This window comes from Sminthopsis crassicaudata, chromosome 4 (assembly GCF_048593235.1).
Source record: "Sminthopsis crassicaudata isolate SCR6 chromosome 4, ASM4859323v1, whole genome shotgun sequence".
NCBI lineage: Eukaryota > Metazoa > Chordata > Mammalia > Dasyuromorphia > Dasyuridae > Sminthopsis > Sminthopsis crassicaudata.
Window position 1 is genome coordinate 32,011,140 of NC_133620.1, and position 23,687 is coordinate 32,034,826.

General features: G+C 40.0%; 1 protein-coding gene across 2 annotated transcripts in view; it reads left to right on the forward strand.

The window, feature by feature from the left end:
* Positions 1-23,687, forward strand: part of TGFBR3 (transforming growth factor beta receptor 3) — a 212,848-nt gene that overhangs the window by 76,181 nt on the left and 112,980 nt on the right. For both annotated transcript variants that reach the window (XM_074266257.1, XM_074266258.1), the window contains exon 3: positions 9,159-9,343. In XM_074266257.1, coding sequence (XP_074122358.1) covers positions 9,159-9,343 — 185 coding nt within the window. The remainder of the gene's footprint in view (positions 1-9,158; positions 9,344-23,687) is intronic.

Here is a 23,687-nt window from a genome sequence, read left to right on the forward strand (position 1 = left end):
CTCTCTCATATCTTCCTGTCCACCTATTATCTATACTTCTAAGTGACCATTTTGTGATTATGTTACATTTCAATAATTTACTCTGTTAGCTGTTGGAGGGGATTGCACGGGTGTCCCAGGGCTCCCCCATCATGGATGGGCACAAATGATGGAAGGAGGCTATCGGTGACAAACTCTGGTTTTTATAGAAGGACATTTCCATTGTGTGTGGGGACAACTCAGACATAACGGGAACATCAGTATCAGGGCCCAGAGAGTGAGGGCTCCTCAAAGTGGGATTGGATATGGACAAATGCATAATGTACAAGTTAAGTATTCAGAAGTTAGGCTACCATTCATTACTGCCTTGGTTTTAGAAATGTAGAGACCCAATGCTCTGGAAGGTCCCTTTTACAGGACCTTCTCCTTTTACAGATCAGGACATCTTCAGATTGGGTGACAAGATATTACAAGCAGACCTGATGCTCAAACCCAGCTTCTCTGACTGAAAAAAAAAATGTCCTTTCTATTATAGGGTTGGAAGAAACTCTAGAAGAGACACATAAAACAAAGAGGAACCTGAATTATTCTTTCTTATCTTTTGCAAATGCCTGCATTCACTAAGAAAAACTTAGCTGATGTTGGGACTTAAAAATTGTACTTCACAAGTCATCCTTAGTGTATGTTCACTATAATGGCCTTATAATAAAAATTTTTCATAAAACAACTTTCTTCTTGCATCATTTTCACAAACATTTGGGAGGAGTAATCAATCAGTGGGCATTTAACAAGTACTTTCTATGGATTCTTCAAATATTTTCATTTTATTACCATTTTAAAATTTAATAATTATACTTTAATTCATTTTTTAAATGTCAAGTTCCTGATTCTTGACTTCCTACCTTTAATTTTATTGTTAAAAATAATGAACCCAAACTTTTTTTGGGGGGGAGGCAGGAGAATAAAACCCCTGAAAAACATTTTTTAAATGACTTTTTCTGTCTCCAACCCCATTCTTTTCCCCAGCCTTGGGGGCCCTTGCAAGGGAGTTGCTAGTTTTCACTGATTAAAATTCTTTTTTTTCTGTTGTTCTTTTTTCCTTTTCCCTCTAGAGTTAGGGCAGGCACGTTGGCCCTTTCACAAGAGGCCTGGATAATCTCCTTCCAATCAGGAAGAGCCTTCTTTTGGCAACCTGCCTGCTAAGGTCACTTTATTCCCCAGTTTTGAAACTCTTTGTTTTTTCTCCTTAGGGGTGTGTGTGTGTGTGTGTGTGTGTGTGTGTGTGTGTGTGTGTGTGTGTGTGTGTGTGTCTAGAGATTACACATCTCAAGTGTGTGTGTGTGTGTGTGTGTGTGTGTCTAGAGATTACACATCCCAAGTGTGTGTGTGTGTGTGTGTGTAGATTACACATCCCAAGAAGTTTAGCAACTTCTAGTGGTTTCAGAAACTTTTCTGAAAGTGTTTCTCCTCTTCTTTCTGAGCATTTAAAAACACAACAGAGGGGTTTATAAACACAGTCACACATTGATTTCCACATAATAGTAATACATTTGTAGACTTGACTTCTTGGAAGTGGGGGGTGGTAGAATGGTTTGGGGTTCAGACAGTGGAAGCCAGGAGGGCGGGGAGACAAACAGGTGATGAGCAGCTTCTAAGAAGCTGCATTATTGAAACATCCCACTGCTTCTTTCCTGGAAACGGACGCCCTAAGATTTAGGAATGTTCCACCGTGCATTTATTTCCTTTAGATGGCTGGCTAGTCCCATTCTGCCCATGTTTTATGTTTTTGAAAAATGTCAGTGGGGGAGGGGAAGACGGGTTGTGGGGGATCCTTTTATGGTTTAAGAGTGGGACGTTCCCAAGCCCCATCCCAGATGGGCCGTAGAACTGGCGAGGTGTAACTTGAGACCTTCCAAACATGAGCACATGGAGTATGTATACCCCCTCGGGACTTCTCAGCCCAACCCTTTCCAGGTGTACTTTTTTTTTTTTTTTTATTGGTCTTTTTCATTTTCTTTTAGTTTTTATTTTTGCATCAAATCCTCATGTTCCTAAAATTCCAACTCATAAAAACCAATTAAGTTAGATTGTGTTGTAGGATGAGAAACCGTGGGGTCCCCATCGGTGTAGATTCCATCATCCCATGGGGGCCAGAGGGATTTTCAGCTTAAAAGCTGGGGCTGAATCCCACAGTCTGTGGGAGTTTGTCCCTCTTCGCAGCTGACAGCATTGCAGAATTCCCTCTGGGGCCATAAGAGAAACGACATTAGCCAATGTTGTCGTTCGAATGAAGTCCCCCACTGTTATGGGCTGGTCCCAAGCTATACGATTACCCCCCCACTTCCTCCCTTGCCTCATGATTACATTTATTATAGCTGAACACACGTTCCTCATTAGTATCTTGGGTAATAGGGGAAATCAGAGGGCTGAAAATTAGGCAGAATAGGTACCAGATGTTTGTATTAGCTTGTCATGCATCTGCATTCAGAACGTTTAAGGATCATATTTATCGAATCTGAAAAGTACTTAATGCTCTGCCTCTCATTGGACAGTGGTCCTCCCCCAGATGATTTTATTCTCTTGCAAGAGGTGGGATATTAATCTCTCCTTATAGGAAGGATTAGGTTTAAAGAGTGGGCAGCAATGGCATCAATTTCCCCCTGCCCCCCCCCCAAAAAAAAAAAAAAAAACCAAAAACAAAACCCTGCTGCATTCTCTCCAGGCTCAGGGCTGGTCTGTAATCAGTCCTAAGAAATGGGCGGTGCTCCTGGCTGAGGTTGGAAGCCTGCTTTGGATCTAAAAGGCCGGAACAAAAGGCAGAGGCCTTTTTTATATTTCCTTACTTGTATTTGTGGGGAGGGAGGCTAAAGGGCAGTTTCCTTATGGCATCATGAAATGAGAAAGACTGGGAGAGTAGGATTTATAATCAGTAAATAATAAGCATCTATTAAGTGCTTACTGTTTGCTAAGCATTGTGCTGTCAATAAAAAACCCAACATTTATGAAGTATTTATTATGTGACAGGACCTGTGCTAAGTGTTGGGAATACAAAAAGAAGAAAAAGCCAGTTCTTGTGCTCAAGAATCTTACAATCTAACATGCAAATAAATATGTACAAACAAGCTATATACGGCGTGAAAATAATTAAGAGAGAGAAGGCACTAGAATTTAGAGGGCCTGGGAAAGACTTAGTGGGAATGATGGGATTTTATTTGGGGAATAGCATTGGGAAGTACTGAGAAAATCAAAAATATGTCAGAATTTTACATCTGACAACACAGGCTGGATCTAATTGGCTTTTATGAATCAAAACAATAAGACCAGGGAGATTTTGTACAAGAAGTCAAATCTCTAGAAGAAAATGAAAAAGATAAAAAATGACTTCATAAGATTATAGAATTAGAGAGATCATCAAGGTAAACTGAAAGGGACCTGCAGATGTTCTAGTTCAACCCACTCATTTTGTAGAAGCGGCAGCAGGCTCATTGGGATGAGGAGAGTCCAGAGTTGGTTAGGCTGGCACCTGAGGCAGAAAGGGAAGGGTTCAGGTTTTTTCTTAAAATACTTATGACTTGTCTGGCTTCCTGGAGATTCACTTAATCCCAATGTGCCTCAGTTTCTCATCTGTAAAAATGGAGATGACAGTGGCATCCACCTCCCAGGTTCTTGTGAGAATAAAATAAAGTAACATATATACATACATATATTATAAGATGCCTCGGAAAGTATAAATGCTGTCATTATTCCCGCTGCCACTCAAGTCATTTCTAAGGGGGTGGCAGTTGTGTAGTCTCTCCTGGCCACATTTGGAGTTTGGGTCACATTTTAATTAGGACATTGATAGAAGCGGGTCAGAAGAGGAGATCCAAGAAAACAGGTCATTGGGTCCACCCCAAATGAAGATGGGTGATAGAACCAGAGCAGTTTAGCCTGGAGAAAAGGCTGGGATTGTTTTTGCACAGTGTTTGGCACATAGTAGGTCCTTAATATTAATTAATTAATTATTCAATATTAATTGATTGTATTTGTACATAATTGTACATGGGTGTTTCTCCTTGAGAGAGTAGGGATTCTTGTTTGCCTTTCTTTGTATCCCCAGAACTTTACACGGTGTCGGGCATATAATAGGTCCTTGATAAATATTAATTGATTATTTAATCTTATGTTTACGTAGTTGTACATGTGTGTTTCTCTTGAGAGAGCAGGGACTCTCCTGTGCCTTTCTTTGTATCCCCAAACTTTACAGCGTCTGGCTCATAGGTACTTAATACATGCTTATTGACAGTACTGACCGTGGTCCGGAGAGATTAGCTGTATCCTGTTTGGCCCCAGAGAACAGAACCGGGAGCAAAGGGTGGACTTTGGAAACAGGCCGATTTTGGCTTCTGGTCAAGAAAAACTTCCCAATAATGAGAGCTCTCCAAAAATGTAGGGCTGCTCTGGGAGTTGGCAGGTCCTCAGGCAAGGTGGTGCCCAAAGTTCTCTTGGGATGGAGGTGAAGGAGAAGGTTCCTTCAATTCTTTGATTCTGATTCCTCAAAAGAACTCCATCAGGGGCTGCTGCCTACAATGAGGAAGAAGGGAGAAGGAGCCAGAGCCTCCCGAGCTTACCTGTGGGGGCTGCAGAGTTGGACAGTGATCGGTCCAGATGCCTTTGTGTCCTCTCGGTAACGAGGTGCTCACCCCAGCAAAATTAGGCCCTGACCGTTCCTAGTTCCTGAGCTTGCTTGATTAGTGACAGGACTTCTGGCAGCCCCAAACCCTTTCTGGTAAAAATAAGGAGATTCTGACCTGCTGTCAAAGGGTTCTGGAGTGAACATTGCTGTTTATAGAATAAAGAATTTGACTTGACCAGGTGTTGATCCATGAGGTGGGGGGATAGATTTCAGGGGACTTGAGAACTTGAATGGGAAAAAAACTACAACTTTATTTGAATAGCATTGGTTTCCTTCTTAATTCTATGTATTTTCAAGTATATACTTAATAACATGATCCTGAGAAAAAGGTCCATTGATTTCTCTAAGACTGCCAAAATATTCTATGGCCAAAAAAAAAAAAAAAAAAAAAAAAGGACTTCTGTTCTAGACCTTATTGGTCAAATTGTAGGGCCATCATTATGAGATGAAGGCCAGAAGCAGGAGGGGGTTCAAAGGGTACCTAGGACCAGGATGTGGTTACAGGAGAAGTGGAGGTTTGTTCTGAAGCAGGGGACTGTTCTAAGACAACGCAAAAGTAGACAGGATGAGGTTGAGGGCAGGATGTGTGTGTGTGTGTGTGTGTGTGTGTATGTGTGTGTGTGTGTGTGTGTGTGTTGGGGGGGGTGGGAAAATGCAGTATTTTAAATACCACCTGGAGAGGTGTAGGGCAATGTGTCGTATTCAGGAAAGTGGAGAAAAACAAGTGTGTTTCCTGCCTTCGATAGCTTTCGAGGGTGGGGGGAGCCCCGTGGGTCTGGTTGCTCAGCCACCAGAAGTGCCATCTCCCTCATTTCAGGACCATTTCTCTTCTCCGAACTGAAGATTTGATACAAGTGATGGGGATGGCTAGGAGAGCGAGGGCAGAGCTTGGAGGAAAGCATGGGAACCCACAAGTATGCAAATGACGAAGAAATGGCGAAAGAATGAGCAGAGAAAGACCTCCAGCACTGGACCGCAGTTGGGGCAACAAGAAGAGCAGCAGTGTATTCTAGGTGACCAGGCAGACATCCAAAGGCAGCCTGGAAAAACTGGGAGAGGCTGCTCTTGTTCTTTTGTAAAATCTGCTGAGGCCATTGTGGGTAGTGTGGATGGAGACCTGGATTCAAGTTCGGCTTCTAATAGATTGGCCATGTGACTCTGGCCAAGTTGCATATTCTTAACGGTGGACTTGTTACATCTATCTATCTGTCTTTCTGTTTGTCTAATATATTCTTCCTTCCTTCCTCCCTCCCTTCCTCCCTCCTCTCTCTCTCTCTCTCTCTCTCTCTCTCTCTCTCTCTCTCTCTCTCTCTCTCTCTCTCTCTCTCTCTCTCTCTCTCTCTCTCTCCCTTCCTTCCTTCCTTCCTTCCTTCCTTCCTTCTTTCCTTCCTTCCTTTCTTCCTTCCTTCCTTCCTTCCTTCCTTCCTTCCTTCCTTCCTTCCTTCCTTCCTTCCTTCCTTCCTTCCTTCCTTCCTTCCTTCCTTCCTTCCTTCCTTCCTTCCTTCCTTCCTTCCTTCCTTCCTTCCTTCCTTCCTTCCTTCCTTCCTTCCTTCTTTCCTTCCTTCCTTTTTTCTTTCACCCTATTTCCATTTATTTGCCAGGGATGTGGGAAAAAGGAGTGAGGCATTAGTGAGGGACTAGCATTTAGCATGGATAAGATCATGACAAATGTATGACATTAAGATGAAAATGCACAGCTCAGCACAGACATCCCAACAACACCACGGAGACACCAGAACTGCATGGGGGAAACTTTGCTCTGGAGCCCTCCAATGTTAGACATAGAAGACCTCCCATGAGCCCTGGAAAAGGAGCTGTGAGGGAAATATTTCCCTTGTTTTAGTGGCCTGCTGGAGGGAGGCTAACTGTGCCATACTGGCTCTTGGTGCCATTTTCCCTTTCTCACCACCTCGCACTGTCTCCCAGCATGACACAGGGTGCCTCTGAGTGTTGGGAAAAGTCATTCGCCTCATAGCATAAACCAGATAGCTGCTATTGGGGTAGATAATTTTGGTCAGTTCTGAAATAGATTTGACAAACACTGGGTCTGCTTATGGCCTTGGGACAGGCCCAACACCTGTGTTGCCTTTGTGCTGTGAGGGCAACATCAACAGGATGAAACATTTTTGGAAGCTATTAAGTTCAACACATCATCTTTTTATTATTAAAGCTTTTTATTTTCAAAACACATGCATAGATAATTTTCAACACTCACCCTTGCAAAACCTCGTGTTCCAATTTTTTTCCATCCTTTCCCCCACCCCCTCCCTCAGATGGCAAGTAATCCAATATATCTTAATCCTGTGCAATTCTTCTACATGTATTTCTATAATTATCATGCTGCAGAGGAAAAATCAGATCAAAAAGGAGAAAAATGAGAAAGAAAACAAAATGCAAGCAAACAACAAAAAGTGAAAATACATGTTGTGGTCCATACTCAGTCTCCATCATCTTACAGGGAGAAAACAGAGGCTAACTTTGGACCTTGCCCAAAGTCACATTGGTCATCAGATCCAGATGAATTACCCCTCTTCATTGGAGGGAGCTTCCATCCAGGGAACCCCCATCATGGATAAAGCCTCAGCCCTACAAACTCCATCCTCCCAGTTAAGCAACCAAAAACCATCCACAACCACATAGACAGATATTGGGGCCTTTCTCGCCATGCAATCAGGCAAACATAATGAAAAAAGAGGCTGGAGCTGGATGGAATGACAAAGAAGTATGGGATAATCTCTCACATCAACTAGAAGAAGGATTTTTTTACATGGCAAAGCCATGATTCAGTCTCAGGACCTCAAAGTGGGCATTTTCTGTGCGTATCTCTTGGATATTGTGAGGAGGTAGCCAGTGAGGGTGATCCTTTGACCAAGGAACTCTGCAGATAGACTTTGAGAGTTGCTGTGAAAAGAAAAACAAAAACAAAAAACAAATAAGGCATCTAGATGGTGAAATGCTTAGCTTCCTAGCTCTGTGACCCTGGGCAAGTCACTTCTCCCCGTCTGCCAAAGTTTCCTCATCTGTAAAATGGGCTGGAGAAGGAAATGGCCAATCACTTCAGGATCTTTGCTAAGAAAATCCCAAATGGGGTCATGAAGAGTTGGGGGTGACTGAAATAACTGAGTAACAAAGATACTCATGAAAACCTCATCCACATGGGCCAGATGTCAGTCTGTTAATAAGCTTTAAAAAATGCTTACAATGTCCTCAGCATCCTGTGAAGCTCTTGGTAGATATAAATGGAATCAAACAAGATGATTCTCAAGGTGTTTGAAGCTTAATGTGGGAAGACAGTATATTTGGGAATGTTGTGAATGAGGAAGGGCATCTCTAGGGATTGTGGGTAAGAAGGAAGACTTAGGGCAGAGAGCTCAGGCAAGAGGGAGAGTTGGGGTTCTTTCTCAAATGGTGATCATAAGAGGGAGTCCCCCATGAGGGAGGGTCCCAGGACAATCAGTTCTGAAGGAGATTTGTTATCTTTTCTATGTGGATTTGGGTATCTCCTTCCATTGGTATAAATCAGAACTTGTTAAACTTTTTCTATTCACAACCCATTTTTGCCTGAGAGATTTTTATGTGACCTTGGGTATACAGCTTTATAAAATAGGTATACAAATCAAATTATTGATACTTACCAATACAAATTACAAACTAATTACTGCCAATAACAACTTAAATTACTGATAATGAATCATGAAGAAATTTATTTTAAAAACAATTCTTTGGTATACATATTATTTTGCCATTTAATAAAATTGAAAGCATACTAATGAGATGGATATGCTTGTTACTTTTACATAAAAATTAAATCTTATTGGAATATTTGAGACCTTTTACTATTGCCAAATTTTAATGACTTCCACATGAGGTTGTGACCCATAGTTTAAGAAACTTTGGTATTGATCACTGCCCATCCACACTTGTGTGATCCTTATTTTTATTCTGTTCCTCTCCTGTAGAGACAGTCCCCAACAGGCTGGAGAGCTCCTTTAATGACTTTTTTATATGTTTTGTGGGAACTGGTGGAACTTGAATTTAATTCAGCACTTAATATTTGCCAAATGAATGAGTGAACTTGAATGTATTATGTAAATCAGTGAATAAATACATTTGTTTCTGGGAATTTTTTTTTTTTAATATCCATTCTGGTCGGAGGAGGGGAGAGGTTCTTTTGATGTTTGGGAGGAGACCTGTATAAATGTCAAATGGGTAGTGTTCTTGCCCAGAGGAATTTTATGTAGTATTATAAGCCAAAAAGGGGATAAAAAAAAATTCAATCAAAAAAAATGAAACATATTGGTTTCTTAGAAAAATAGTTTAGTCATTCTCTCTTTATGTTGGAAATACTAACCACCCATTGTCATCCTCTGGCCAAGCTAAGCTGGCAGTGGCTAGAGGACTCAAAAGCAGATTCTTCATCCCAAGAGGATGCATGTTTCTGAGTTTGGAGGAGTTCTGATCTTTCTGAGCTGAATGTGTATGATTTGTTTCTGCCTCTCTGCAGGTCCTGTGCCTCAGATAGAATGTGTCCTCTCCCCTGTCAACTCCTCACACCCTGTCCAAGCTCTGTTGGAGAGTTTCACTGCCCTGTCCGGCTGTGCGAGCCGGGGCACAACCAGTCTTCCTCAGGAGGTACATGTCCTGAATCTCCGGAATCCTGATGAAGGACCTGGCCAGCCTGAGAGAGAGGTAGGGTGGATGTCTTCACTGTGTGCTCATTAACCAACACTTTTTTTTTTTTTTAAACTAGAGGGTCTCCTTCCAGTGATGTGCTAAATCAGGGTGACTTAGATGCAAATAAGAAGTTCTTTAAGGGGAATTGTGTTCTGACCTGGGAAAGAGAGTGCTAGAAAAAATTAAGAAGAATTTCAAAAAGGGAATTCCTTAGAGGCTCATTAAACTTCCGAGAATCCTCTTTGGTGATTACTTGAAACCTGTTCCAGTGTCTGAAAGATTTTTTTTCTTTAAAAGTTCATCTTTCAGAAGAATTATAGTTAGTAATAATAATAATAATAATAACAATAATAACTGACATTTATGTGACTCTTAAAAGTTGTAAAATGTTTCCTGTATTATTTCATCATTTTATTCTACCAATGTTTATATGTATAGGTTTGTCTCCTCTGTTAGAGAGTAAGAGCCTTGAGAATGGGGGTTATTTCATTTTTCTTGAATCATACAGGGCCTACCTGGGAGCTGCAAGCACAGGAGATTAGTGCCTGGAACACTAGTGCTTAATGATTGCTGGGTGATTGACTCGTTGATTGTCATTGTCAACCCAATCTCAAGTATCACCATTTTAGGAAAGTCAAGTGACTTTTGTAAGGTCACATAGCTAGTGTCAAAGGTGATATTCAAACCTAGCTCATCCTTAAGACAAGCAAGACATTCTGTCTTTTGTGCCGCATCCTCTCTGGATAGATGAGGGGTTCCTACATTTTTGTGTGTATCGGACTCTTTGACAGTGATGGTGAAAAATATAAACCTCTTCTTAGAATTATATATATATATATATATATGTATATATATATATATATATATATATATATATATATATATATATATATACATATATATATATATATATATATTTAATTTATACTGGAAGGAAATACTAAATTTGGCTAGTAAAAATAAAGATGTGATCCTTGTCCCTTTCCTTTCCCCTAGTTTAAGCTCATGAACCACTTTCATTCTATTTGCATACCTGGTCTATGGGATCCAGTTTAAGAATCCCCACTAAGAATTTATTTCTAAGCTATTGTATTCCAGGGGAATTTCAAGAAGATGGTTGTTATCTAGGGATGGAAATAGCCTGATATGATATAGATTAGGTTGAATTAGTCAATATATTTGACAGAATGGGTTTCCTTATCCATTAGTCTCCAATAAGCATTTTAAATGCTTTCTGTGTGCTGGGCACTGTATAGTAAATGCTGGAGATAAAAAGAACAAAGTGAAGCAGTCTTTGCCCTCAAGGAACTTAGCTTCAAATGAAAGAGACAACACTGGGCAAGTAGATGGTACGGTAGATTGATCAATGGGCGTAAAAGTAGGAAGATCTGAATTCACATCCTTCCTCAAAAGCTTACTAGATGTCATTTAACTTTTCATTATGGGGAATAATGTAGATGGGGCTAATATTAGCACTTACCACCCAGGGTTGCTTTGAGAATCAAATGAGATAATTCTAATGAGCTTAACACAGTCCTTGGCACCTGGCAAAGGGTTCATAGATATTTGCTATTAGTTTTAGAAGGGATTGGCAAAGCTGATTATTGAAGGGAATGTTTGAGCCAGTCTATTTCTTCAATGCCAATGAACATTTAATAAGCATCTACTATGTGATAGGGACAATGCTCCTCTGTGGTTTAAATGCTTCATCAGATGTGTCTGAATTGTTATCACTTCTTCCAGAGTAAAAGAAGCCACATTAGACATGTTCACATTTTGTGGTTGTTCAGACGTGCCCCATTCCTCATGATCCCGTTTAGGGTTTTCTTGGCAAAGCCACTGGAATGGTTTTCCATTTCCTTCTCCAGCTCATTTTACAGATGAGGAAACTGAGGCAGACGGGGTAAAGTGACTTGGCCAAGGTCATATAGCTAAGTGTCTGGGACTGGATTTCCTGGTCTTCCTGACTCTAGGCCTGGCACTCTATCCACTGTGCTACCCAGGGCACAGTTAGGAAATGGTTAGGAAAGGCAGTTCTTGCTGACCTTTCTTCTGTTCAGATCTGGACAATTTGCCAAATCCGTTTATTTAGTATCACATATGCCTTCTTCCTCCTCCTTTTCTTCCTTCCTCCTCCTCCTCCCCGCTTTAGGCAGGAATGGGAAGTTGAGGAGGAGAGAGCAAAGAGGAAACAGATTTTAATCTTGAAAAGAGTGTGCAGAGTCGACTGTTTTCAAAATAGGACCATTTAGCCCGTTCCAATATGTTGTGAATTACAACTCCTGATTCTTTTGGGGGCTTTCCACAGCTGTAGCTACAAATAAATATGTAAGCTCCCATTCCTTTATCCTAGAAACACATCTTTCATTCTTCACTTTCAGGGGAGGAGAGAACGTGTAGGGGAAGGAGAGGTAAGGAAATACAGCTCTTGGGGAATGCTGGAAGACACCCAGTAATGCCTTCTTTATAGATGTTTCCTTCGGAGAGATTAAGAAACAATTGTCCCTGCTCACAGAGCCAAGGTCTGGCAGAATTGGTGTTAAATGGAGCAGTACTTGTGTTTACTCTGAAAATAGATTCAGATCAATTGCTGTAGTGAAAGAAAAACATTTCAGGAAAGGATGGGAGTGTTTGCCCATTCTGGTGTTTATTTTACTATACTAAGTGAGATTGGCTGCTGCATACTGGTTTATTTAGTTTAATTGAACACCTCTTATTTAGTCTAATTAAGCACCTCTTAAGCTTTCTTTGGGCTGGATTCTAGAAATGGAAGGACAAAAATCAGGTCAGTCACCTGGGAGTTTGTAATAATGGAGTTGTTCAGTTGTGTTCATGCTTCATGACACGGTTTGGATTTTCTGGCAAAGATTCTGGAGCAGTTTGTCCTTGCCTTTTTCAGCTCATTTTACAGATAAGGAAACTGAGGCAGGCAGGATTAAGTCCCATAGCTAATAAGTGTTGGAGGCTGCCCTTGAACCCCTAAGTTCAATAACAACAACAACAAGGCTTTTATCTATGGATAAGTTTTATGGGTTATCTCTTTGTATCCTCTTTCCTACCCAGCGCCTTAGGTGCTACTATTATTCCCATTATACAGATTATACAGATAAAGTGACTGGTTTGCCCAGGGTTACATAAGAGCCTGAGTCCTAACTCCCAAGTCCAAACTCCTTCCAATTGTCCAATTATATCTGTGTGTGTATATTTGTATAAGCTCAGATGTATGAGATATACATATATATATATTTTTAAATAAGTAGGGATAAATGAGAAAATCATCCAGAGGAAAATAGGACTATTTGAAGAGGGAACAAGTCTTTTAGGTATTGCAATCAGGGAAGTCTGTGTAAAGAAGGTGGTCCTGAGAGGAACCTGTAGGCAGATCAGGATTCCTAGAGTGAGGGAGGAAGGAAATCATTTAGTGTACAGGGTGTCAAGGGGAGTAATAATGTGAAATAAATCTGAAAAAAGTAATTGGAGGTTAAAAAAAGATGTAGCAGAGAACAAACAAATGACCTACAAGGAAGTAAAGAAAAGATAGACATGAATATAATTTCTTCTGCTATTATATATCCTTTCTTGAACTGGTAATTTATTGTTATATATGTTCAGCTGGGCATGTGATAATGTTCTGTTTTATTTTGTTTTGTTTTCCTTTTTTTAAAAAATTATTTTGGATTTTTAAAAAATAAAATAAAATTTAAAAATAATTGGAGTTAGACAATGGAGGACTTTAAAAGCTGCATTTAGGAATTTGTATTTTAATCTAGAGGCCTTAGGGAGCCATAGGGAATTTGAGCAGGAGAGTAAACTGGTAACAGAAATAACCGACCTTTATAAAGAGCTTTGAGTTTTCAAAGCACTTTACTCACTTTTTTTCATGTGATCCTCACATCAGAACTGGGAGGAAAGCGATACAATGATTATTTCCATTAGATAAAGCAACCAAGGAAACATCAGGTCAACTAAAGTTGCTACTTGGTTGTCCCAGAACTGGAAAGTGTTTGTGGAAGAATTTGAATCCAAATGTCTCTATCCCAGTCCAGCTTATCGCTCGGTAAGCATATATTAAGCTCTCACTGTGTGCCAGGCGCTGTGCTAAGTACTGAGGATACAAAGATGGCTCCAATGCTCTAGGAGCTTACAAGCTAAGGGAAGGGACAACATCATTCCTTCATTTATTCAATTAATACTTATTAAGAGCCTACGGAAATTAGGCAAGATGGTAGGGGCCAGACAAGAGATAGGAAGTTGATTGTGTGTGTATGTGAGTACATGAGTGTGAATGAGTGCAAGTGTGAATGTGAGTGTGTATGTGAGTGTGAGAGACAAAATTAGTCAAAGTAAGGAGAGAGGGTTTGAAAGGACTAGTCAGGTGAGGAAAGTAATGAGATTTCCTAAAGGTAGGTTTGATTAAACTTATTGTTCAAAACAAGGTCAGCAGGGAGGCTTTTTCTAGTATTTTGGAATATGTATGTTAAAAAATTGAGTTAGACACGAGGAATGGTTCCCATTTATGGTAATGAGCTACCGAAGGAAATTGGGAAATTTCCTTCCCTGAGGACCTATAAGAAGTGAATGGCTGTGGTCCATCACTTTTGTAATTGAGACAATATACCAAGTGACCTTTGGAATTCCCATCAGTTCGCTGACTCAGCCATCCAGTAGAGACAAAAAAGAATATCTTTTACAAATACACACACACACACACACATACACACACACACACACACATGCATGTGGGGGAGGGGAGAGATAGAGAGAGTGACAGAGACAGAGAAAGAGACAGAGACAGCCAAAGCCAAAAATAGAGAGAGAGGAAAGAGAGTGAGGCAGAGAGGAACACAGACACACACACACACACACACACACACACACACACACACACACACAAAGAGAGACAGAGACAGAGAGAGAGATAAAGTGACAGAGATAGAGAGAGACAGAGAAATTGTGTGGGCAAAGATTCCAGAAGGGAATGAGGGAATGAAAAAAAAAAAGAAGGTTATTTCCAGATGGGGGATGGATACTTAGAATCCTAGTACAAGAGTCAAAAAATAGTATTAAATATCTTTTACTTCCTTTATATGTGAACATAGAAATATAATATCATTGCAGCCTTGAAAATAGTTTTCAAAATTCATCAAGTCTGCCAAAATGCTATTGAATCCATATAATTTGCCTTGGCCCTCTTTACTTTGAGCAGTACTATCTCCCCTTCCCCCAACTTTTCTGGACTTTTTGTTGTCTTCTTTGTGTTTTTGCGTTGTTCTTTTATGGATAATGGATTCTTTTATGGATTAGGTCTCTCTCTCTCTACCTTCTTCCCCCCCCCATATGTATGTGTGTACATATTATTATATATATTAATAAGATATTCTTTTGGGTCTCTATTGAATTGCTGAGCCACAGAACTGATGGGAATTTCAAAGATCATTTTGTGTTTTTGTGGTGTTCTTTTATGAATAAATCATTATTGATCCATGCAGGAAATGGAATTGATTATTTTGAAAATTGTTTGTAGATTAGCCAGTCAATTAATCAGCATTATTAAGCGCTGAATGTTGAAAGTTTTTAAAAGTGACTTTTCCTTTTTCCTTTCTTCCCTTCATCTTTCTCAATTTCATTTTCTCGCTCTCTCTTTTCTCCTATCTTATATCTATCAATGTTAACAATCCATCCATTTGTTTTGAAATTGAGAGAACAGTGGTTGATACTAATACATTATCTGGACTTTGCTCTAGGAATGGAGGAAAGAAGAGGGAAGGTGGGCTCTGATGTCATGGCCCTCCTTATTTCCTTGTATCTCTTTTATGTGTAGTTCCCTGAAAGAAAATTAGCTCCTTGAGGTCAAGGATTATTTGACTTTTATATCTGTATCCAGTAGGTACTTAAAGCTGATTTATTGGTGGCAAGGGAAAAGTTCTCATTTAGTCATTTTTTCTAAAATGAAAGTCAGCAGAATCATTCACAGAAAGAACGTTGGTATATAAAAATAGCATACGTTCGTACGCGAGGAACAAAGAGCACCCTCCTTTTCCATCTTTCCCTCTCCCAAAAGGCATCTTGGAGATCCCTCAGTCCAGCTGAAGGTCAGGGACTTTTCCATCTTCTTGTAAAGCTAAGCCTTGTCCTATTACTTCAGTTCCCTCCCCTCCCCCCATAAACCATTTTCCTCACTAGGAATAAATAACCCCACCCAAAGCACCCCAAAGTTCCATGCAGATGTGATTCAGAGCTCAGAATGCTGCTGTCCCACTGGGAACCCCTTGTATTTCAGTCCTTCACGGTAGGCTGGGGCAGCCTCTGCTCTGATTTCCCTTTTTTGTGTCTTAGTTATTTTGTTTTCTTCCCCCGAGCTGAAGCCCAACCAGTAAGCATTTTTTACACTCTTGCCATATTCTAGGCACAGTGCCAGGGACAAAAAGGAATCAGCCCCTGCCCTCGAGTAGCTTATGGTCTGTGGGGGGAAACAGCTTGGACACATGAGAGCAGATGAAATATATCTACAATGAATAAAGATATTCCAAAAGTATTAGTGCTGATGAAAATTTGATTGCCTTAAAACTAATTTCAGGTAACTCTATTAGCGTTTCATACCAATAGAACAGGGGTGGAGAAGCTTTTTTTCTGCCAAGGGCCATTTGGATATTTATAGACATTATTACATTAAACATACAAAATTATCAATTTAAAAATTAGCCTGTTGCATTTGGTCAAGTATTTAATTAAATCACCCCCTACCTAATGAGATGGCTGGAACTGCAATTGCCTTGGCAGGGCTAGCCCAGATGTTTTTGCTGGTCTTATACGGCCTGCAAGCCAGATGTTCCCTACCCCTGCAATAGTACATAAGCTCCATTAGCACAAAAATTAATTATTTTATGTTTTTATCTTTGCATCCCTTGTGCCAAGGACAGTGCTTGGAACATTATAGTTGAGTCTTTAGTTTGTTGAATTAAATTTACTGCCTTTAAACTCACTGGGTCTCAAATGCTCATTTAATTAATTAATTGATTGATTTTTGGTTCACATTTGTGCACCTTGAATGGCGATGGCTCAGACAAATAATACTTGGGAAGATCTTGATTTAAAAAGATGAAGGTCATCCACTGCATAGACTTTGGTCTTGCCACTGGGCTCCAATGGCTCTGGAAGAGAAAGTGAGATAGATGGCTTTCACTCTCAAGTCAAGGGATTACTCTTATGATGCTGTTCTTTGAGAATGAAGGATGAATAAGTCAACTTGTAAAAACTATTTCTTCTCTTCCCACTTCACAGTAATCTTCCTGCTAATTTCCAAAACCAAAGACTGTGTTTTCAGTATTTTTAATATCAAATTTCCTGCCTCCCATCACCCCCTTGCCTTTATTAATTTATTTCTCTTAACTTTTAAAGTTATTTATCTATCTTCTTTCTGGTTCCATTGATCAGCTGAAGTTTATGGGCATTCGCTGTGTAAAGATTTTTTATTTACAAAACATATGATGCATGGGTTATTTTTCAACATTGACCCTTCTTTTCCAAATTTTCCTCCTCATCCCCCAACCCCCTTCCCTAGCTGGCAAGTATTCCAATACATGTTAAAATATAAGTTAAATCTAGTATATGCATACATATCTATACAGTTATCCTGCTACATAAGAAAAATCGGATCTAGAAAGAAAAAAAAAATCTGAGAAAGAAAACAAAAATGCAAGCGAACCACAGAGAGTGAAAATGCTATGTTGTAGTCCATACCACTGAGTAAGAATTTATCTTAAGTATCTACCATACAATGGTAGGATGGTTAGGAGACTAGGTACTATATTCCTTAAGAATCCATTGAAAGAATTGTTGTTGTTCAGTCATATCTAGCTTTTTGTGATCCCATTTAGGATTTTCTTGGCAAAGATAACGGAGTAGCTTGCCTTTTCCTTCTCCAGCTCATTATATAGATAAGGAAACTGAAGGAGTTAACAGTAAAATGACTTGTTCAGGATGATACAGCTAGTGTCTGAGGATGGATTTGAATTCAAGCCTTCTTTTAAAAATTTTTAATAATAGCGTTTTATTTTCAAAATAGGTACAAAGAGAGTGTTCAACATGCACCCTTGCAAAACCTTGTGTTCCAAATTTTTCTGCTTCCCTCCCTATAATCCCCTTTCCTAGAAAGCGAGTAATCCAATATAGCTTAAACATGTGTAATTCTTCTAAACATATTTCCACATTTATCAAAAATGAGAAAGAAAAAAAAAAAGCAAGCCAACAACAACAGCAACAAAAAAGGTGAAAATACTGTGTTGTGATCCATATTCAGTCCCCACAAAACTTCTCTCTGGATGCAAGTCTATTGAAATTGGCCTTACTCACCTCATTGTTGAAAAGAGCCATAGTTGGTCATCACATAATCTTGTTGTTGCTGTGTACAGTGTTCTCTTGGTTCTACTCACTTCACTTGGCATTGAATTTAAGTCTTCTTGACTGCAGTTTTGACCTTGTGTCTCCTGTCACCATCTGGGGACATTTATTAAGGGCTTTTCATGCTCAAAGCACTGGGCTGGGGACTGTTCTAAAGATCTGTCCTCTGCCTTTCAACAAATATTTGTTCAATAGATAGTTTCAACAAATACAAATATATTTACTACATAACAGAGGTTACAAAGGAAAAAAAAAGTCAGAGCCTGCCCTCATGGAGCTTCCATTCTACATGGTTTATAACTCAAATTGGATGCTCTGCTGTGGTAGAAGGAGTACTTTGTTTATGAATTACTTTGCAGCAGATTGACTTCTTCCCTTCTCACTCTCTACATGAGACATTCGGACCCAGTGGACCCCCCTTCCCTTAGCCGTGCCTCCTGGAATTCTATAAAAGAGACCCAGAGAAAGGGAACTGCTCCCCATGGACGCCTACAGCCACACTGAGCTCTGCCATCCCTCACAGGCTGGGATGGTTTCCAGGGCAGCTTCCTTTTAAACAAACTCCAGGCGATGCTCTGTTTGTTTGGTAATTCTGCTTTTTCATAAATACCCAGTGTTTGCATTTGAAGAGTTTGCTCTGACACTCACTCCCTTTGCTGCACATCAGATTTCAGACGTAAATATTTCCAGGTTTGTTTGTTTCATTGTGGGCCCAGGGCTGTCATTAGAGCTGGAAGTGGGTCGGTCCTGTGGGAGAGCTTCTGGGTCCATCTCCTGCTGAAGGGATGAGGCCATCTCCATAACGGGTTCCCTGGGCAGGAATGGCCCTCAGAGCTCCCTAGGTTGTCACTTGGGACATTAGATTCCTTTGTGGGGGGAACTTTTTACCTTGGCTTGGGGAGACCTGATAAGAACAGAGGAATTAAAAGGAAGGAACAGCAGAATGTGCAGGGAAAATCGGGCTAAGCTCAGAGGCTATTCCTTGAATGAATACACTTTGAACTAGTTTTTTCATCTATAAAATGGGTCGGTGGGATTAAGTGACTTTGGAAGACCCCTTTCAGCTCTGAACTCTATTGTTTAGAAAACAATATTTTGCTCTCACTTAATTGAGCAAACTGTACCCCAAGAGATTGTGACCTGGCCAACAGCACACAATAACTGGTTATTCAGTTATCTTACATTTATTAAGTGTCTTCATGTCTTCTGTATACCAGGCATAATGCTAAGAGATGGGGATACACAGAAAGGCAAAAAAAAAAAAAACCCCAAAACTAAACAAAATAACTTACTCTCAGGGAACTCAGTCTAATGAGGAAGGCAGCTTGCAAACTATACAAGTAAGAAATATACTGGATAAATCAGAGAAGGAAGGCAGGAAGGTTTAGGAGGACAGGGAGAAGAAGCCTTCCTGCACATGCTTTGAGATCTCTTCCAGCCCTCTTCATAGTTTTGTGGGTCCTTTTCTCTTTTTTATGAGACACAGTTTGATAGCCATTTAAGCATATGAACCCCTCATTTTCTTTTTCTTTTTTTTTTTTTGCTGAGGCAGTTGGGGTTAAATGACTTGCCTAGAGTCACACAACTAGGAAATATTTAGTGTCTGAGGCTGGATTTGAACTCAGGTCCTCCGGACTGCAGGGCCAGCACTCTATCCACTGCACCATCTAGCTGCCCTGAACCTCTCATTTTCTTAGCTGCAGGTATAACATTCTGTCCATTCTGCCATAGTCCCTCCTAAGACTTTAATTTGTTATTCAGTTGTTCTCAGCCATGTTTGATTCTTTGTGACCCCATTTAGGATTTTTTGGCATCTTTAGATGCTTTAATAGTTTGCCCTTTCCTTCTCTAGCTCATTTGTTAGATGAGGAAATTGAGGCAAAACGGGTTAAGTAACTTCCCTGGGGTCACACGAAGGCTGGCTTTAAACACAGCTCCCCTGGTTCCAGACCTTACACTCTATCTTCTGAACCACCTATTTGCCCCAAACTTCATCTCCCCAACTCATATGAATAACTGAAGAGAGAAATCTTAAGCTTGCTTTTCCCTCTAGTTTTCTCAGACATCCATTGTGTGGTCAAAAAAGCCACAGCCTATAAGAATTTTCAGCATAAACTGCAATGGCAAGGAAATTTGCCAGTTAGTTGAAGTGTCTTAAAAGGATTTTTTTGGAGGGGGGGGGTTGAGTGTGAAGGTCAACACAGGTCAAATAGAATTGACCCAACTTAGACTTAAGGACAGCATGTTTAAGAGGAAATTTCCAATTTCCAACCACAACTGGATGACTAAATTATTGTTTGCTAAAGAGCCAGCTTTGGAGTTTTGAGAAACGGTGGAAAGGCACACATTAACAAGGTCGTAGTGTGGGGCAAAGCTGGGGCTAGCCCGGGCTGCCCGGCCCGGGGCCCTCCGTGCAGTGTTAGAGGGACTCCCTGTTTAGAGAAGAACATCATCTTTCTATAAGAATGATATGGAGATGGTTGACCTTTGCCCTTCTGCAATGAAAGGCTCCATTGCAACACAAAGCAAGACTGTTTTATGTTCTCTGCTGTCTAAGACTTGACAGTCGAATTGAAAAAAGCATCTTGTATCATTTCCCCATCCCCGCCCCCTCTTCCTGGCTGGAGTGCAAGATGGCCTTGGCCCCCATTGCCCTGCACCAAAATGTTTCCACCAAAAGGGCATTTTGCCTGTATGGAGACAGTCCTTTCATAGAGTTGCTGTAGTAACCATACTGATGCATTTTTTTTTTTCATTGTATGGTTGGCTGTGTTATATGTCCCTTAAGGCATCATTCACAGATGAGAATGTACATTTTTGATTTTAGGATCTTTTTTTTTTTTTTTTTTTGGCAACAGTATAGACAAAAAGAGTATGTGCAAATCCCTATCCCAGATGGCTGGCTTGCCGGTTCTACTCCACTGTACATATGCTACTTGGCCCATGCAGGGTCCAAAGGTCTCACTTTTCTAACTCTATGTTTTCCTGTTGTCTTGGCTTGACTGGGGTTATGAAATTATAAAGTTAGATGGGGATCTCAGAAGTCGGGGGGGGGGGGAATGTTTTCCTGCCGAACAGACAAACAGGCTGGAATTTGAACTCGGTTCCCCTGATTTCATATTAAACTCTTTCCCTTCCATGATGTTGGTGTTGATATGTTTTTCTTTTTTATTACTCATAAATATCCCTAATTCTGATTTTTTTCTCCCAATGTGATTCATAAAGAAATGTGTATTTAAAAAGTTAATATGTATGTATGACCAAAAGCATTTAGATATTACTTGCTTTTGACTTAAGAGGCAACATAGTAGGGAAGCTGGAATGGAAACGAAGAACAGGGTTCAAAGCCCAACTTGTACATTTAACTCAGGGCAAGTCACTTAACTGGTCAACGTTCTATACTATATCCAATACTACAATCTCTGTAGTATTGAAGTTTTTTACTTTTTTTGTATCATCAATTCTATTAGTGTTTTCAGAATAATGTTTTTTAGTTTCCTAAAATAAAATATGTAGCATTACAAAGGAAACCTAATATCCTTTATCCTTTCTAATTCCCCCCTTTAATCATTTCCATTTATCTAATCTCCATTTTTCCATTTGTCCAAATTATCTCCATCTTTTCATCATTGCCTTCAACCAGCTTTCTCCTACTGGCTGCTCCCTATGATTTTTTTTTCCCCTCTAGTTAAATCTCATGCTCTTTAGTTTTGCCCAGTTCTGTATCTGCCTCCATCCAGTTTCCCTGACTCTCTTTGAGCTTGTTTATTTCTTTTTTTCTTTGGGTGGCAGATGTGGGATTTGACCGTCTGCCAGCCTAGTTTTCCCCAGGTAAGTGAAGACAGACACACATCAGTCTCATTTGGTGCCCTTGTTTTTTGTCTTGTATTATATTTTTTATTGTTTTTTTTTTCTGGTTACATAGATATATTCATTTTTAAAATACATATTTATGAATCATATTAGAAGAGAAAAATCAGAACAAAAAGGAAAAGTCATGAAAAAAAAAAGTGAATGTAGCATGTGTTAATTTACATTCAATATCTATAGCTTTTTCTCTGGATGTGGATGGCATTTTCCATTCAAAGTCTATTGGGATTGCCTTGGATCACTGAACTGCTGAAAAGAACCAGGTCTTTCATAGTTGATCATCACACAGTCTTGCTGTTAGACACTCATCAATCTCATTTGGTTCCATTGTTATTTGTCCTGCATTATATTTTTTATTGTTGTATTTTCCTGGTTATACATATATATTAACTTTTTAAATATCATTTCTTTATGTATCATGGGAGGGAAAAATCATGAGAAAAAAACTGAAAAAAGAAATGAGTATAGCATGTGTTGATTTATGTCCAATCTTCATAACTTTTTCTCTGGATGTGGATGGCATTTTCCATTCAAAGTCTATTAGAATTGCTTTGGATCACTGAACTGCTGAGAAGAACCAAGTCTTTCATAGTTGATCATCACATAGTCTTGCTGTTAGACACTCATTAGTCTCATTTAGTGCCATTGTTATTTGTCCTGCATTATGTTTTTTGTTGTTGTATTTTTCTGTATTTGTATTTTATATGTATACATAAAATACATACATGTAATATATGTGTTTTATACATATATTAACTTTTAAAATACTCATTTCTTTATGACTTACCTTAGGAGAGAAAAATATGAACAAAAGGTAAAAATCATGAGGAAAAAAAAAACAGAAAAAAGAAGTGAATATAGTATGTGTTGATTTATATACAATCTCCATAGTTTTTTCTCTGGACACAGATGGCATTTTCCATTCAAAGTCTATTAGGATTTGTTGTCATACAGGAATGGCTGCTGGAGGTCTAACTCAGACTCGTAGAATGGGGAGAGGATGATGATGATGATATACCTCCAGCAGCCACTGGGAGGTGGCTCCCGTATTACAACAAGGATTGCCTTGGATCACTGAAAAGTTAATCATGGCACATTCTTGCTGTTGCTGTTACTGTGTACAATGTATTCCTGGTTCTGCTTGTTTCACTCAGCATCAGTTTGTGGAAATCTTTCCAGGCTTTTTAAAATCACTTTGTTCGTCACTGTTCATCAGAACAATAACATTCTGTTAATTTCATATACCACAACTTATTCAGCCATCCCGGGATGAATGGGCATCCACTCAGTTTCCAGTTCTTTGCCACCACAGAAAAAGCTGCTACATTGTTGCATGTGTGGATCCTCGTTCCTCCTTTGGGATAAAGTTTGTTCTGCATTCTCAGAGTGTCCATGACATTGGAGGGTGATGTCTCGCGGAGGCGAGCTGACCTTATCTCAACTCTGATCCCGAGGCTGGGCCCTGGACTGTGAACTGCTTTCATTATGCTAGCAGTACTCGGCCCCCTCCCCAGTGAGGACCAGTCACCTCTTGCTAGCCAGCCCGCTTGATTTCAAAGAACGCCTTTTACCCGGTCCATGCTGGATGCTGACTCTCCTGCCTTTCCCATCTTGATTCTCGACCGAGGAGCCCTTGAAGGTATTCCTGCCTGGAGAGTAATTTGTTCTCTGTTTAATGTGGCTTTCCCCCTTGTTTACTCTGGACTCGGATCTCCCCCGCTTGTTTTCTAAGTCAGCTCCAAAGTTGCTGGTCATTGCATTTGGCAGCCTCGACGAGCCCTTACCCACCAGAGCTCGACAGGAAGTCTATGTCGGCCAGAGGAGTCTGTTTATTTAGAGCATGGTGTCCAGTAGAGGCGACTCGTTTATGAGCAGAGTCTTAAAGCCGCAGGAGTAATCAGGGTCTGTCTCGGGAGGATCTGTGTCAACTTGCTTTTTCCTTTCTGGGCTGCCGCTGGACCTCAGTTGCACTCTTGGTTGATAGAAAGAGGGCTGCAATTATTTATTTATTTTTTTAAAATTTTTATTATTATTTTTTACCAAGACTTTTATTGAAATAATGAGCCATGCTTGTAATCGAACCTTTTTA